We start from the raw sequence: 15,344 nt of genomic DNA on the forward strand, positions 1-15,344 counted from the left end.
CACTTACTTCTTTGTGTGAACATTTCACTTCTAGCTATTTTGAAAGACATGGTAAATAGCTGTTACCTATTGTCACCCTACTGTGCTATCAAACACTAGAACTTATTCCTTCTAACTGCAGGTCTGTATCTATTAACCAACCTCTCTTCATCCACCCCCAAGCCTCTTCCCAGTCTCAATCTATGAGATCAACTTTTTTAGCTCCCACAGATAAGTAAGAACATACGATATTTGTCTTTCTGTGCCTGGCTTATTTCACTTAACATAATGACTGTTCCATCCATGTGGCTGCAAGTGACATCATTTCATTCCTTTTTTATGGCTGAATAGTCTGATCAAGTCTCTTGAACAAAATACACAAAATGAAATAGAGGACACCATGCTAAATAGGTAAAATATATATATATATATATATATATATATATATAAAATAAAGGACACTGTTCATATGCAATTCTCAACTTTGTGGACTTCCATTGAAAAAAATTTGGATCTAATTTTTTCATCTGAGACTTCTGGAGAAACTTCGTAACTGGATTTTCATCTCTATGTGTTCTAAATAGTTATTTGAAAATTATTATTTAATAGTGTGCTTGCTACTGCAAAAATTATGGAGAATATTGCAGGTATAGAAGCAGCACAGCAAGGTGATAATTCACATGCATCACCTTGGAGCCAAACAGCAGTGCTAACTTATATTTATTCTTAGAGGTTTCCAACATTAGGAAGACTTAAAAACCATGCAATTAGGCAAAAAGGATTAGGAGAGGAAGAGGAGTTCAATTAGGATTTCTTCACATGGCTTCCCTCAAACAGGGTTAACAGATCATGGGATTAGAACTCCCTTACAAGAGAGAATTCTTGTTTGCAACTATATATTAGGATGAAAACAGTAATTATAGTATTTCAAAGTGATACTATAGAGACATGAAGGACAGGAAAATCAGAAAATACAAAATTTAACATTTCCTTACTTTACCCAAGTAGAGCCTAAGCTTATGTAATAGAGGCAGAAATTGAAAAAAATACTTTGCCATCCACAAATCTAATTTTGCAAAACAATGTGACATCACACTAAGGAAAGATGATCCAAGTTTTTATATTTACTCATTATAATTTAAGTACAATGCTTTGGCTAATTAAAATAAATTAGAACTTTATGTTGAAATAGATTTTCAGTTCCCTTTACATATTATGGTAAAGGTGACATGGTAGATTATCTAGAGTCTTGTAGCTTCAAAAAATCCTGATCAATTTTATCTTAATACAGAATATTTAATATTTCATAAAACATATGTTAAACAATCTCCTCTCCTGAAACTTTTATAAAAACTAAATTTCATTTGAGAGCATCTAATCATGGCTAAAGGACAGACAAAATAATCTAAAACAAATATCCATGAACATATAGCCACCTATCTTTTTTACAAATTTTATGTAGATAAAAATTAACATTAAGAATTAATTGCAAATGTTCACTACTCAAAGGATACAATGCAGGAACTTTGTTCTTATATGTAATATTAAAAGAAAGTCAACTGAAGATTAGTTATGGTAATACTGTGTCAATTTAATCGTGTCTGTCCATTTATAAAACTTCAAAGATTAAAATACAATATTCTTCAATCAAAATCATTTCTTACAGCTAGTATTTTTTCCATCACTGCACTCAGTAAGCTAAGAGCACTCCACCAATCCCAAGAGTAACTAGCATGCAGGAGATTTGGTTTCAAACCGAAGACTTACACTACCTTCAGTGCACTCCACTGCCTCATCTGTTCTTCCTTGTTTCAGAAAAAACAAATTTGAATATATTGTAATTCATGATCTTAAGAAGGGCAGCCGTCAAGCAAATAGAGATTAATATCATAGAGATATGTTGGCAAACCAACACATGCATTAATACCTCCTACTATGAACAATATAACTATAAATATATTAAGCTGAAATATAACAAATTCCCAAATAATGCAGTTAAGAATGGGATTGTTGATTAATAACCTTTCTTTCCTTTATATGTGTATGTTTTAAAAAATGTTTTATTAAAAATCTTTTTCTTTTATTATTATTATTTTTAATTCAACCTCCCAGCCTGAAGCAATCCTCCCACCTTAGCCTCCCAAGTAGCTGGGACCAAGTGCATGCCACCATGCCTAGCTAATTTATTTATTTATTTGTATTAGAGATGGAGCCTCACTATGTTGCCCAGGCTGGTCTCAAACTCCTGGGCTCAACTGAACCACCAACCTTTGGCCTCCAAAAGTGATGGGATTACAGGTGTGAGCCACTGCACCTGGCCAAAAATCTTTTCCCACTGAATCAAGTTTTTTGTAGCTAAAGCTTTAAAGAATACATATTTTATCATAAATGTTGAAAATAAACTGTAACTAAAATAATTTAAATAAAATGGCTTTTTTTCCTGATTCTTTTTGCTTTCTGTGAACCTAGATTATGATTTTAGTATGCATTCTTTCAAATTTCAATATAAACAATATAACTTCTAATACTTAAAACATCATTAAATAGTATGGGGTAAAAAGTATAATTTCCTTTGCTTAAACATTGCAGTTTATATAGCTTATATTATAGTCCACTTGTCAGAACACTGGGGAAATACTTCTTACCTATGATGATTTCTACCTTCTTGCTATCTTGACTGTCTCGATCATTATACACATGACACCAGTAGGTTCCTTGGTGTTCCAAATCCACATAAGGCACCTATATCAATATTAGAAGATGTAAATGCTTCCTCTTCAATTTTAATGGCTTGGAGAAAAAGTCATTTTGCGTTTTAAAAATACCCTCCAAAACGTAACATCTTAGAAGGCTTTAGACATTGTTACATTAGCTCCATTCATCAGGTTAAATACCAGCAAGTAAATGTTGTAATGATTCCAACAGTGCTGAGTTTCATGCAATACTATTTGACATTTTACATATAAGCCTGAGTTGAATTCTAGCACTTTAGCAAATATAAGAGCTAGTTAATATGAAATCATAAGGGACTTTAAATAAAAATACTGAAAACATTAAAACATCTGAAAGGATATGAGTTTTAATGTTCACCTTATATTTCAATTGTACCATTTGTTTTACTTGTTAACTCCCCCAAAAGCCCCCAAAATCAACTTCCTACCATGTATAGCTTTTTGGTCTCATGTGTTAATGGTAATTCATTTTTGAACCACTGGTAGTGAGGAATAGGGCTTCCAACAGCAACACACTGTAAAACCAATGTGCTGCCTGGCATCAGCTTTTGGGAAGTTGGTTCAACACAGATTTGCAACTTGGATTCAGAGACGCCATCAACACTTCCTTAAATTAAAAGAAAGAATAAAATCTCTAGGTTAAAAATAAAAATAAAATTTCCCTATAATTAAAGAGATGTGTCAAGTTCCCCCTTCATTTGTTACAATCTTTAATAACATTTCCCAAACTGTTTTAAAAAACTATAGCACTTGTAGAAATATTAAGAGATATTCTGTGGCCAAAAGAATGCTGTGGACAAATAAACTTAGAAAATTCTGGGTTAAACAAGGTTAAACACATTTCTCGACTGCAGGACTTCTCAAAGCTTTCAAAGTGTTAGTATGTATTGTCAGTCAAGGAGAGGAATATAGTTCAAGTGTCTTCCAAATGTGTTTGGCTGCAGAATCTTTTTGATAGAGGTAAACAACTTATTAACATCTTGAGTGATATTGGCATTTAACATGGAAAACTCTATGTTCCGTTCTTTGACATACTGAAATGTTTTATAACCCGCACTGAATAAATATGGGTGAGTTATCACTAACATTTCTACCCCAGGCAGATATTAGACATCATTTACTTAACACTCATTTAATACTCTTTAAGTTCCCCGAAGGCAAAGAGCTTGTCAATTTTATGCAACAAGTCCCCATTATGAAACTCAGTGTCTAACACATTACAGGTGATCAGTAATATTCATTGAATGAATATGATTCCATTTATAAATATATTATTACATGCACAAAAATAGTCTAGAAAGATATACGTTGCTCTCTTAATTCATCAGGATTATTTCTGGAGACTGCTCCACTCCCACATGGACACCTTACCTGGGCTTTGATATCCTGCTCTGGGTCATCCCAGTCCCTTCCCACCGCCTCCCACCCCACACAAATGTCTACCATGTTTGGCGCCACCTAATGCCTTTAGAACTGAGTTGACAAGGAGGGGTAAGCCAGCTGAATGTTTTACAAAATTTTAAAAGCAGAGCATGAGCTGACATTAGGGTAACCAGTGGTCTCAGTTTGCCTAGGACAGAAAGGTTTCCCAGAATGCAGCACTTAAAAGTGCTAAGACTAGGAAAGTCCTGGGCAAACCAGATGGCTGGTCACCCCTAGCAGGCATGACCAATTAGATCCTCAAGGAACCCCAGCTGCAAAAGATTCTGCCTCACTCACCAACTCCCTCTCTCGGGCCCTTCTCAAGTGCTCTTGCAGAAGGCGAAGGAGAGGAGAGCTAAAAGATCACCTGTGAAGTGCAGGTCCACAGGGCCTGTTGAAGGCTGATGGCACAAGAGAGGCCTGAGGGAAACCCTTGGAGGCCCACAAGGCCCTCAGTGAATGCAGTGCCTTTGCTTTCCAAGGCTGGCTGGGGGCAAGGCAGCTAGGCAGGGGGGTCTCAGACCCCCTGAGACATAGAAGAGACAAGGGTGGGGTTGGAGAACAAAAATGCTTCAGTGGTCCAATAAGCTGAGACTCTGGATGTAAAGTGGAGAGAGATCTCTTGCAGTTTGGCACTGGAGGTGTAAAAAAGAGATTTCTAAAGTCTTCTTGATGTGTCAATTTCAGTGCTGCCAAAGGGAAATCCTCATTCTAGCCTCAATTCTGTCAGTAGTAAACTGAATATACCTAAAGCCCAGACCTAACAACTAGAAACTGGATGGACTCACACCCCTATTCTAGTAGCCATTGCAAGGGATGTGCCTAGTTCCTGGGCATAAAAATATTAATTTCAATCTCTATGTCATATGTTAATGTGTAATATGTTAATCTCATATGTTAATGCTATTTTTCTTTTATACTCAATGTTCAGCATTGAATAAATAATTATGAGACTTATGAAGAAGAAAGAAAATGTAACCCTGTTGGGGGCTGGGGAGCTAGGGGAGGGACAGCATTAGGAGAAACACCTAATGTAGATGACAGGTTGATAGGTGCAGCAAACCACCATGGCATGTGTATCCATATGTAACAAACCTGCACGTTCTGTACATGTATCCCAGAACCTAAAAGTATAATTAAAAAAAAAAATTTCCTAATGTTGAAATATCCTCACATTTCTAAAATAAACCATGTTTACTTGTTAAAAAAAGAAAAAGAAAGAAAAGCAGGGCTGGCCTACATTCTGGAATTATCAGAGACTCACATTAACTCAAAGATAAACATCTTAAAAGATCTGGTGAGAAAGGCAGTTAATCAACTTGCACAGAAGATGGTGGCCAACTTACAATTTCAGCAGTGAGAAACTGAACAAAAAAAAAAAGCCAAATGGAAATAACAGAAATTTAAAATATCAAGATTTTCACTCATCAGTGCATTTGATGGGCTTACCAGCAGACTGGTCACACCAAAAAATCAGTAATCTTGAAAACAGGTTAAAAGAAATCCAACTGGAAATAAAGAGATAAAGTGAAGGAAAGGAGAAAAAAAAGAGCTTACAAGCTCTGTGGGACAATATCAAATAGTCTAACATACATAAAATTAGAGTCCCAGAAAGAAAGTAGAAGAAAAATATTTGAAGATTATGGCTAAAAATGATTCAAAATTGACAAAAGATAACAACTTACAGGTCCAAGAATAAGAGAACTCCAAGCAGGAAAAATTCAAGGGAGCAACTATAAAAGGAATAAATAAATTTCCATGAGAAACAATGGAGGCCAAAAGACAATGGAATGGCATCTTTAAAGTGGTGAAAACAAACCAACACACCTCTAAAATTCTATACACAACGAAAATATCCTTCAAAAATGAAGACAAAGAGATTAACAGAATTCAAATGCTGAGATAATCTGTCTACAAATTATTTCACAAATAATTTTTACAAATTATTACAGAAAAACAGCAGACCTGAACCATAAGAAGTCTTAAGAGGAATTCTTCAGCCAGAAGGGAAATTTTACTTGATAGAAACCTGGGTCAGAAGGAAAGACTCAAGAGTGCCACAACAGGTAACTATGTCAGTGAATATTTTAAACAAAATCTTTAAAACTTATACACGCGTGGGCTGGGCGCGGTGGCTCAGGCCTGTAACCCTAGCAGTTTGGGAGGCCAAGGCAGGTGGATCATGAGGTCAGGAGTTCAAGACCAGCCTGGCCAAGATGGTGAAACTCCGTCTCTACTAAAAATACAAAAATTGCCCAGGCGCAGTGGCAGGCGCCTGTTATCCCAGTTACTCAGGAGGCTGAGGCAGGAGAATCGGTTGAACCTGGGCGCCAGAGGTTGCAGTGAGCTGAGATCGCGCCACTGCACTCCAGCATGGGTGATACAGTGAGACTCTGTCTCAAAAAAAAAAAAAAAAAATTATAGACACATACATATCTTTACAAGATTGCTTAAAAGTAAATGTAGAAGTAAAATATATGACAACAAATATACAATGGGGGGCACAATGAAAATAGACTATATGAGGTTCTTATATTTTAAGGTAGAATATGTAGAAGGTTTACTACAATAAGTTAGAGGCATACTGTAATCTCTAAAACAGCCACTAAAAAATAACACTAAGACACAGCTAAAGTCAATAAAGGAGATAAAATGGAATATTAAAAAATGCTCTTTTGGCCAGGCGCAGTGGCTCACACCTGTAATCACAGTCCAAAAGAGGGCAGGAAAGGAGAATCAAAAGAGAACAGATGGGACTAACTGAAAACAAACACCAAGATGTCAGACTTAAACATAATCACATTATATGTAAATGGTCTAAACACCTTAAAAGAGACTTTTTTTCTAGACTAGAGCAAAAAGCAACACTTATCTGTATTCTGTCATCTAAAATGAAACTTTAAACAAAGACATTCCAAATTAAAAGAATGAAAATATATACTGTCCAAAAAAGCTTATGAAAGCTGCCATGGTGCTGGCCAGGCGCAGTGGCTCATGCCAGTAATCCCAGCACTTTGGGAGGCCGAGGCGGGTGGATCGCTTGAGCTCGAAGGTCGAGACCAGCCTGGGCAACATGATGAAATCCCGTGTCTACCAAAAATACAAAAAATTAGCCAGGTGTGGTGGTGCATGTGTGTGGTCCCAGTTACTCAGGAGGCTGAGGTAGGAGGATCATTTAAGCCAGGGAGGCAGAGGTTGCAGTGAGCCATGATCGTGCCACTGCACTCCAACCTCGGTGACAGAGTGAGACCCCCTCTCAAAACAAAACAAAAAAGAAAGCTTCCATGGATATATTAGTATCACACAAAGTAAACTTCAAGACAAAGAGGATTACCAGAGATAAAGGAGAATTTCATAATGACCAAAAGCTTAATTCATCAATAAGAGCTAACAACCAATGTTGGCCAAGATACGGGGCGAGTAACCTGAATTCTCATACCTGTTGGTGGTAATGCAAAACGGTAAACTCTTTTGGAAACTTTGGCAGTTAAGAAAAATTAAACATATATCTACTCTATGATTCAGCAATTCCACTTCTATGTAACTATCCAGGAGAAATAAAACATATGTCCAGAAACGACCTTGTATGAGAATGTTCATCGTAGCTTTATTCATAATATTCCAAAACTGGACACAAGCTAAATGTCTATCAATAGGAGAATGAATAAACAAACTAGTCAATCCATACAATGGAATATTACTCAGCAAAAAGACGGGACTGCCTAATGATACACTGAACAACATGAGTAAATTTTAAAAACATTATGCTGAGTGGAAGAAGCTGAATATAAAATATCTAGACTGGTCAATGACTATATATATGTTAAATGGGTACATATACCCATGTTATATACACATGTTAAAACTCACTGGACTGTACACGTAGTATCTGTACATTGTACTGTATATAAATTACCCCTTAATAAAAATGGGATAAAAAAGTTAAATAAAATTGAGAAAGGTTGATATGGGTTGGCTGTGTCCCCACCCAAATTTCATCTCGAACTGTAATCCCCACATGTTGAGGGAGGGACCTGGTGGGAAGCGATTGGATCATGGGGGCAGTTTCCCCCATGCTGTTCTCCTGACAGTGAGTTCTCACAGATCTGGTTATTTACGTGTCTGGCATTTCGCGTTTGCTCTCTCTCCCTCCTGCCACCATGTAAGACATGCCTTGCTTTCCTTTCACCTTCCACCATGATTGTAAGTTTCCTGAGGCCTCCTCAGCCATGCAGAACTGTGAATCAATTAAAACTCTTCTGTTTATAAATTACCCAGTCTCAGGTAGTACCTCTATAGCAGTGTGAGAATGGCCTAATACAGAGGTGCATGAGGTATTTTTTCTTTAAAGAAAATGGTGATATTTTCTCTTTTTTTTTTTTTTTTTGAGATGGAGTCTCACTCTGTCACCCAGGCTGGAGTGCCATGGTGTGATCTTAGCTCACTGCAACCTCCGTCCCCTGGGTTCAAGCGATTCTCCTGCCTCAGCCTCCTGAGTAGCTGGAATTACAGGCACACGCCACCACACCAAGCTAATTTTTGTATTTGTAGTAGAGACAGGGTTTCACCATGTTGGTCAGGCTGGGCTCAAACTCCTGACCTTGTGATGTGCCCGCCTCGGCCTCCAAAAGTGCTGGGATTACTGGCGTGAGCCACCGCTCCTGACCGATATTTTACTTCTCAACAACCTTAATGTTATTTGAGTTTACGAAAGGCTGAAGTGAGAGAAAAGAATTTCGACAGCAGCATTTTAACTCTTTTAACAAAAAGTGTTTCCCTCCCTATTCTTCTTTTTGTCCAGTAAATACAACAAAGAACATGGTTCTTGATTGTGCACTGAATAAACAAAATAATATCTGACAACTACTCTTTAGAGTAGACTGGTTTTTTGTCTTGATCAAAGAAAGTTATTGAACTAAAAAGATGGAGCAGAGTGAGTAGCAAAGCAGTCTGATGAATGTTTCCTTGCAGTGAATGATACACTACATGGCCTTTAGCGCTAACATCAACACTAGAGTTTTTTTTCCCACAACATAATTTTTTAGGAGCAATACAACAGTTTGGGAGAAAACTATGCATTATGGAAAAGAACTGAAAAGTGAGCAGCAAGACTACTACATGAGAGTTTTTTCTCCTACAAAACTGAAGACCACAACATTCAAATCCATAACAAACTGACCTCTTCTTGATTCATATCCTAATTATAGAACTCAAGACTATCAGGTCTTAAATGCTATGTGTTTATCTACTGATCTACTTTTTATAATGATCATATTTAGTATTCACGAGTAAGAGTAACTTCAGGAAATAGCATTTTTCCACGATGTTAGTTTCACAATCTGTTTCTTTTTCTTATTTTTTGAGACAGGGTCTTGCTATGTCACCCAGGCTGGAGTGCACTAGTGTGATCTCAGCTCACTGCAACCTCTGCCTCCCGGGCTTGAGTGATCCTTGCACCTCAGCCTCCCGAGTTGCTGCGACTACAGGTGTGCACCATCAGGGCCCATATTTTTTGCATTTTTTTTGGTAGAGATAGGGTTTTGCCATGTTGCCCAGCGTGGTCTTGAACCCCTGGCCTCAAGTGATTCACCGGTCCCAGCACCCCAGCTTCCTAAAGTACTGGGATTGCAGGTGTGAGCTACCATGCCAGATCCACAATCTGTTTCTTAAATAAGGAAAAGTGTTTTAGATATCAATAATCCTTCAGAGATTTTTAGATAGCTTTGAATTTGTGCTTTAAATATAAGAATATGAAATGTTTTTGATGGAAATATTTCCATCTGTACTTTGTTAAACAGAATTCACCCTGGTTCTTCATTCTGTCAACAAACATCTACTGAGTGCTATTGGTTATTGAGTGTCTGGTTTTATGAAAGATTATTAAGACCCAGACTTTCCCTTCAGGAGTTCAGTTAAATAGGGAGACAAGCCTGACAACACAAACAACCAAAACATAGAAATATGTTCAAAAGATTAACTTTTGGGAGAAAGAGGTGGTAGCAAGAAAGTCTTCCTGCTTTCTATTGCAGCAGATAATCTTTCCTGATAGTTGTGTAAGTAGTTTGGGGTCAGGGGCTCTCTCTCATGCTTAGTTTAAAATAGCTGTAACACCGAAGCCCAAGGCTGTGCCTCATGAGGGTGGTCAATGAATTGCATAACCAATAAGCGACTACTACCTGCCAGGCTTTGTTCTAAGAACTAGAAAGAGAAAAGGGAACTCCTTATCCCTACACTGCTCAGACAGCTAGCAAACAAATAATTTCAAAAGCAATGCAACGAGTTCTATAATAGAGGTAAAATCAGAATGTCAAGGGAGCAGAGGGAGCCGAGGCTTGAAAGAGTCATAAAAGTATGCCAGGCAGAAAAGGTATTCAAGATGAAAGGAAGAGCTGATGCAAAGATGTGGAGTGTGAATATGCAAGACATTTTCGAGACAACGGAAGCAGCAGGGAGAAACTAAGTTGAGTATAGGTGCTGTGTGTGAGGGCAGAGTAATGGACCATGAAGGAAGGCAAACTTGAAGAGGTCAGTGGCAGGGACCAGACTAAGGCCTGTCTATGTCATCCTAAAGTATCTGCACACACACGTATATGTGTGTGTGTGTGTGTGTGAACGTGTGCACACACACAGAAGGACAATTAAAGCAGGCCAGGCATGCTGGCTCACACCTGTAATTCCAGCACTTTGGGAGGCTGAGGCGGGTGGGTCACCTGAGGTCAGGAGTCAAGACCAGCCCGGCCAACATGGTGAAACCGCACTTCTATTAAAAATACAAAAATTACCCGGGTGTGGTAGCATGTGCCTGTAATCCCAGCTACTTGGGAGGCTAAGGCAAGAGGAATCACTTGAACCTGGGAGGCAGAAGTTGCAGTGAGCTGAGATCAGATGGCACCACTGCACTCCAGCCTGGGCAACAAAAAAACTTTGTCTTAAAAAACAAAACAAAACAAAACCAAAAACTAAATTAAAAAAAAAAAAAAGAAAGACAAAGCACATGGATCAAATCTTAACAATGGTTGACATTATAATGGATGAAGTACCTATGTGAAATTTTGCTATGCTTTTTGATACTTTGAAATTGTTTAAAAGTAAACGTTCAAAATAAAATAAAATATGGAGAATCCCCATCCCAACATTCAGCTTCTTTCATTACTTACTCCGGAAGCTCTCTGGGACGTCGCAAACATCCAGCTGTGACCACTGGCTGAATTCAAAGGTGAAATTGTTATTAACTCGACAGACATAAAAGCCTGCATCTTTTACATGCACTGCATTAAAAATAAGCTCTGATGTGTTTCCATTTGGAATCTGTGAAAGAATCAATAAGAGAAGTGTATGACTCATCAAAAACACACCTTATAAAATACGCTGTACAAAATCTATGATTTCAGTATGAAGCTTTCAAAGTACATTTTCCCCCAAGTTCTAAAACATTTCTGAGTTAAAAACAGTAACACTGTGAGTTATTTAGAACTGAAGTATTAAAAATCCAGTTTTTTACAAATCCATTAACCAGAGAGTTAAGCTGGCCCCCAAACATCTTCCAAAGGCTCACTGACAGAAAACTATTTGCTCTGTCATTTAAGAGATCAATCACTGAGTACTGAAAGAATCTACAACTGCAACATTTATGAGTTTAGCAGCCATACAACATACAAATACCACAACAGCATAGAGAAAACACAGAGAATTAGGCTTGGCTATTGCTTTCAGCTCTGACCACATTAGTTGGGAAGACACGGGCAACTTATTTCACCTTGAGACCCCACCTTTCTGATCTGCAAAATTCTGTAAGAGGATAAATCCTTAACCAAACAATATCCAGTCTCCTTCAAGGTCTAGACAGAGAAGGGCTAGGGAAAGCATATCCATGAGACAGTAAGATGGGATGGCCATCCACAGGCCCCACCTCCAATAGTAAGGTTTCTTTTATTAATGCTTTTTCTGCTCCCAGCAATTGATCAGCTACACCCAACTTTGGCACATTGCCAAGGGGCTTACTCAAGTGCCTCATTACAATAACTCTCTTGCAAAGAACAGGTTAATCTGATGATTTAAAATGTGAAATACTCCCAAATTCAAAACTCTTTGAGCACCTCCACGATGCTCACTGGAACATTTCAGATTTGGGATGCTGAACTTTTAAGTATACAATGCAAATATTTCAGCACCTAAAAAAAATCCAAAATCTGAAATACTTCTGGTCCCAAGCATTTCGGACAAGGAACATTCAACCTGTGATTTAACAAGCTCACTTCCTCCCTCTCCAAATCCCAAGTAACTGAACTCTACTCTCTCCCCTTGCAGTACCTACACCAAAGCAAGAATATTTTGCTGAGGATGTGACAACTGGGATGACAGGCTGCACTTAGAACTGCCTGACAATCCTACTATATTGTCCTAAGTGTGTTTTCCTTCTAGACTATTGATGTATACTCTTTCCTCAAACCTCCTGTAATCCTAGTTCTCTCAGGCACTGACTTCAGATAGAAATTATCTCCTTTTTCTGCCAACAAATCACAAACCTATCCATGTCTGTACCTATTTATAACTGCTCTGTTCCCTCCTGTTAAAATGGAAGATGCATCCTCTTAACAAAGGCTACTTGGGCTGAAGACCTGTGGAGACCCACTCAGAACCCCAGAGTTGGTATGAAGACTATATTAAACTGAAGACATCTGGGATTCAACAGATGCAGAAAGACGTCTTCTCAGGCTTCCTTTATTTACATTTATTTGTTTACATTATTGTTTACAACGTTTTCATGAGACAATTCTGGAACTGTCTTACCAAAATAATGACTATTGACTACTTCAGTAATAACCTAGCAATGTCTATCAGACTCTTTTATCAAACTGTTAAAACTACATTTAGGACAATAATGTTAATTAATTCTCTACCATTCTCTCTCCTTATAACACAAGAATTAAAAGATATTACCTCTTTATTCATTTTGAACCACTGATATTGAACAAAAGGATGTCCAGTTGCCCGGCAACACAGTTTCACAAACTGTCCAGCCAAGACTGCCTTTGACTCTGGGTTTATAGTAATCTTTATTCCTAAAAAAAAAAAAAAAAAAAAAAAATATTAAAGTCACAAAAGAGGGATTTTCCTTGTTTATACATCTGAAACCAAAAATTGAAACATTTTAGAAATAACCTGCATATTTATCTTTGTCATAAATCACTCATTCACATCTCCTTCTCAATCAATTTACACTTTGTGAGTTGCAGCTTTTGTAAAATCAGAGGAAAGAAACTTACTTGCAGAAGACTTTGATCTATTGTACTTCCCCATGATTGGGTGGGGGAGAAAATTATTTACCATATTTCTTCAGTTTCTACAAGCTTTTTTCCCCATTTTCTAACACTTCCGAAATCAGGATGCACCTTATAACAGATGCCTGTCAGGCACAGCCACAGGGTAGTCCTCAGTGTCAGCTCATGGAAATGTTTGGTCATAAATGCTTATATGGCTGCCACTCCAGTCAAGTTACGTGCACTGTTAGTAACACAAGTGTTAAGTTGCAATGTCTGCTATTGTCTGAATGTGTGCCCCCAAATTCATGCGCTGGAAACTGAATCCCCAATGTAACAATGTTGGGAGGTAGGGCCTAGCGGGAGGCTCTACCCTCACGAATGAATTAATGCTGCTGTAATAACGGGGTTTGCAGGAGTGGGTTCTCTCTCTTTTCTGCCATGTGAGGACACATTGTTCTTCCCTGCTTGCCCTTCTGCCTCGTGCCATGTGAGGACACAGCAAGAAAGCCTTCATCAGAAGCTGGTTCTTTGATCATGGACTTCCCAGACTCCAAAACTGTGAGAAATAAATGTCTGTTCTTTAAAAATTACCCAGTCTGTGGTACTCTATTATGGAAGCATGTAATGGACAAAGACAACACCATTGAAAATGTCTTCAAATGAATGCATTATTATTTAGCATTGAAATGAAAACTATTTTGGAAGAGGACACAGAAACAGAGCAGTGAGTGAGATATATATTTGATATACCTGTGACATAAATATTCCTCATTTGAGGAATAACTGCCAACATCAAAGCTTGGAAGACTTTTGACAGGAATTTGGAAGAAAATCCTAGTTAATAATGGAACACCCCCACTCCTTCTCTTGCCTCTCTCTTCTCTTGCCTCTCTCTCACTCACTCGCCCAGGGAAGCACGTGACTATGGCAGGAGGCCATTCAGGTAGTGCTGCAGAGAGGCCCAAGTGGTAAGAGTATTAGTCCATTTTCACACTGCTGATAAAGGCATACCCACGACTGGGCAATTTACAAAAGAAAGAGGTTTAATAGACTTACAGTTCTACGTGGCTAGGGAGGACTCACAATCATGGTGGAAGGTGAAAGGCATGTCTCACATGGCGGCAGACAAAAGAGAAAAAAGTTTGTGCAGGGAAACTCCCCTTTATAAAACCATCAGATCTCATGAGACTTATTCACTATCACAAGAACAGCAGGGAAAGACCTGCCCCCACGATTCAATTACCTCCCACTGGGTCCCTCCCACAACACATGGGAATTCAAGATGAGATTTGGGTGGGAATACAGCCAAACCATATCTCTATAGAAAGAAACAGACCTCCCACCACAGCCAGTGAGGAAATGAGGTCTCTTGACAACACCTGTGAGTGAGCCATCTGAGAAGCGGATCCTCCAACCCTGGGGAAACCTTCAGATGACTGCAGACCTGGCTGACAGTCTGCCTGCTGCCTCACGAGAGACCCTCAGCCAGGACTACCCAGCTAAGCCACTTCCGGACTGCTATCCTCAGAAACTGTGTGAGATAATAAACAGTTGTTGTTTTTCACTTCCGACTTGGGGGTAATTTATTATGCAGCAATAGATAACTGACATAAAAGAAACCAAAGCTAGAAAAGCTTACATTTGCAAAAGTTGTAATTAATAAAACTGGGTTAGCTGGCTTTTAGGAAGGAAAGAAAAAGATAATTAAAACTTAATTTCCTGCACCTACTTTTATTTTCTTTCCTTGTCTATACTGAATGTGACCTCGTAACAGTGTCTTTTTCTTCTACCACCCACCAATGCAAAGAAACAAAACAAGATTACAAGTAAAAAGGAAACAGTGTAAATAACAGTAATCTTAATATATCAAAGGTACTAAACTTTCTAGGAAAAAAATAATGTTCATGAAAGTCATAGCACAAAGATACTAAATAAAACCAAAATTAAA

General features: G+C 38.1%; 1 protein-coding gene across 1 annotated transcript in view; it reads right to left on the reverse strand.

The window, feature by feature from the left end:
• MALT1 (MALT1 paracaspase) overlaps nucleotides 1–15,344 on the reverse strand; it is a 74,311-nt gene that overhangs the window by 35,945 nt on the left and 23,022 nt on the right. The window contains exons 3-7 of the mRNA XM_003264277.2: nucleotides 13,074–13,195; nucleotides 11,291–11,441; nucleotides 3,140–3,318; nucleotides 2,625–2,721; nucleotides 1,752–1,784 (exon numbers count right to left, since the gene is read on the reverse strand). Coding sequence (XP_003264325.2) covers nucleotides 1,752–1,784; nucleotides 2,625–2,721; nucleotides 3,140–3,318; nucleotides 11,291–11,441; nucleotides 13,074–13,195 — 582 coding nt within the window. The remainder of the gene's footprint in view (nucleotides 1–1,751; nucleotides 1,785–2,624; nucleotides 2,722–3,139; nucleotides 3,319–11,290; nucleotides 11,442–13,073; nucleotides 13,196–15,344) is intronic.

The sequence above is a fragment of the Nomascus leucogenys genome, chromosome 4 (genome assembly GCF_006542625.1).
Source record: "Nomascus leucogenys isolate Asia chromosome 4, Asia_NLE_v1, whole genome shotgun sequence".
Taxonomy (NCBI): Eukaryota; Metazoa; Chordata; class Mammalia; order Primates; family Hylobatidae; genus Nomascus; species Nomascus leucogenys.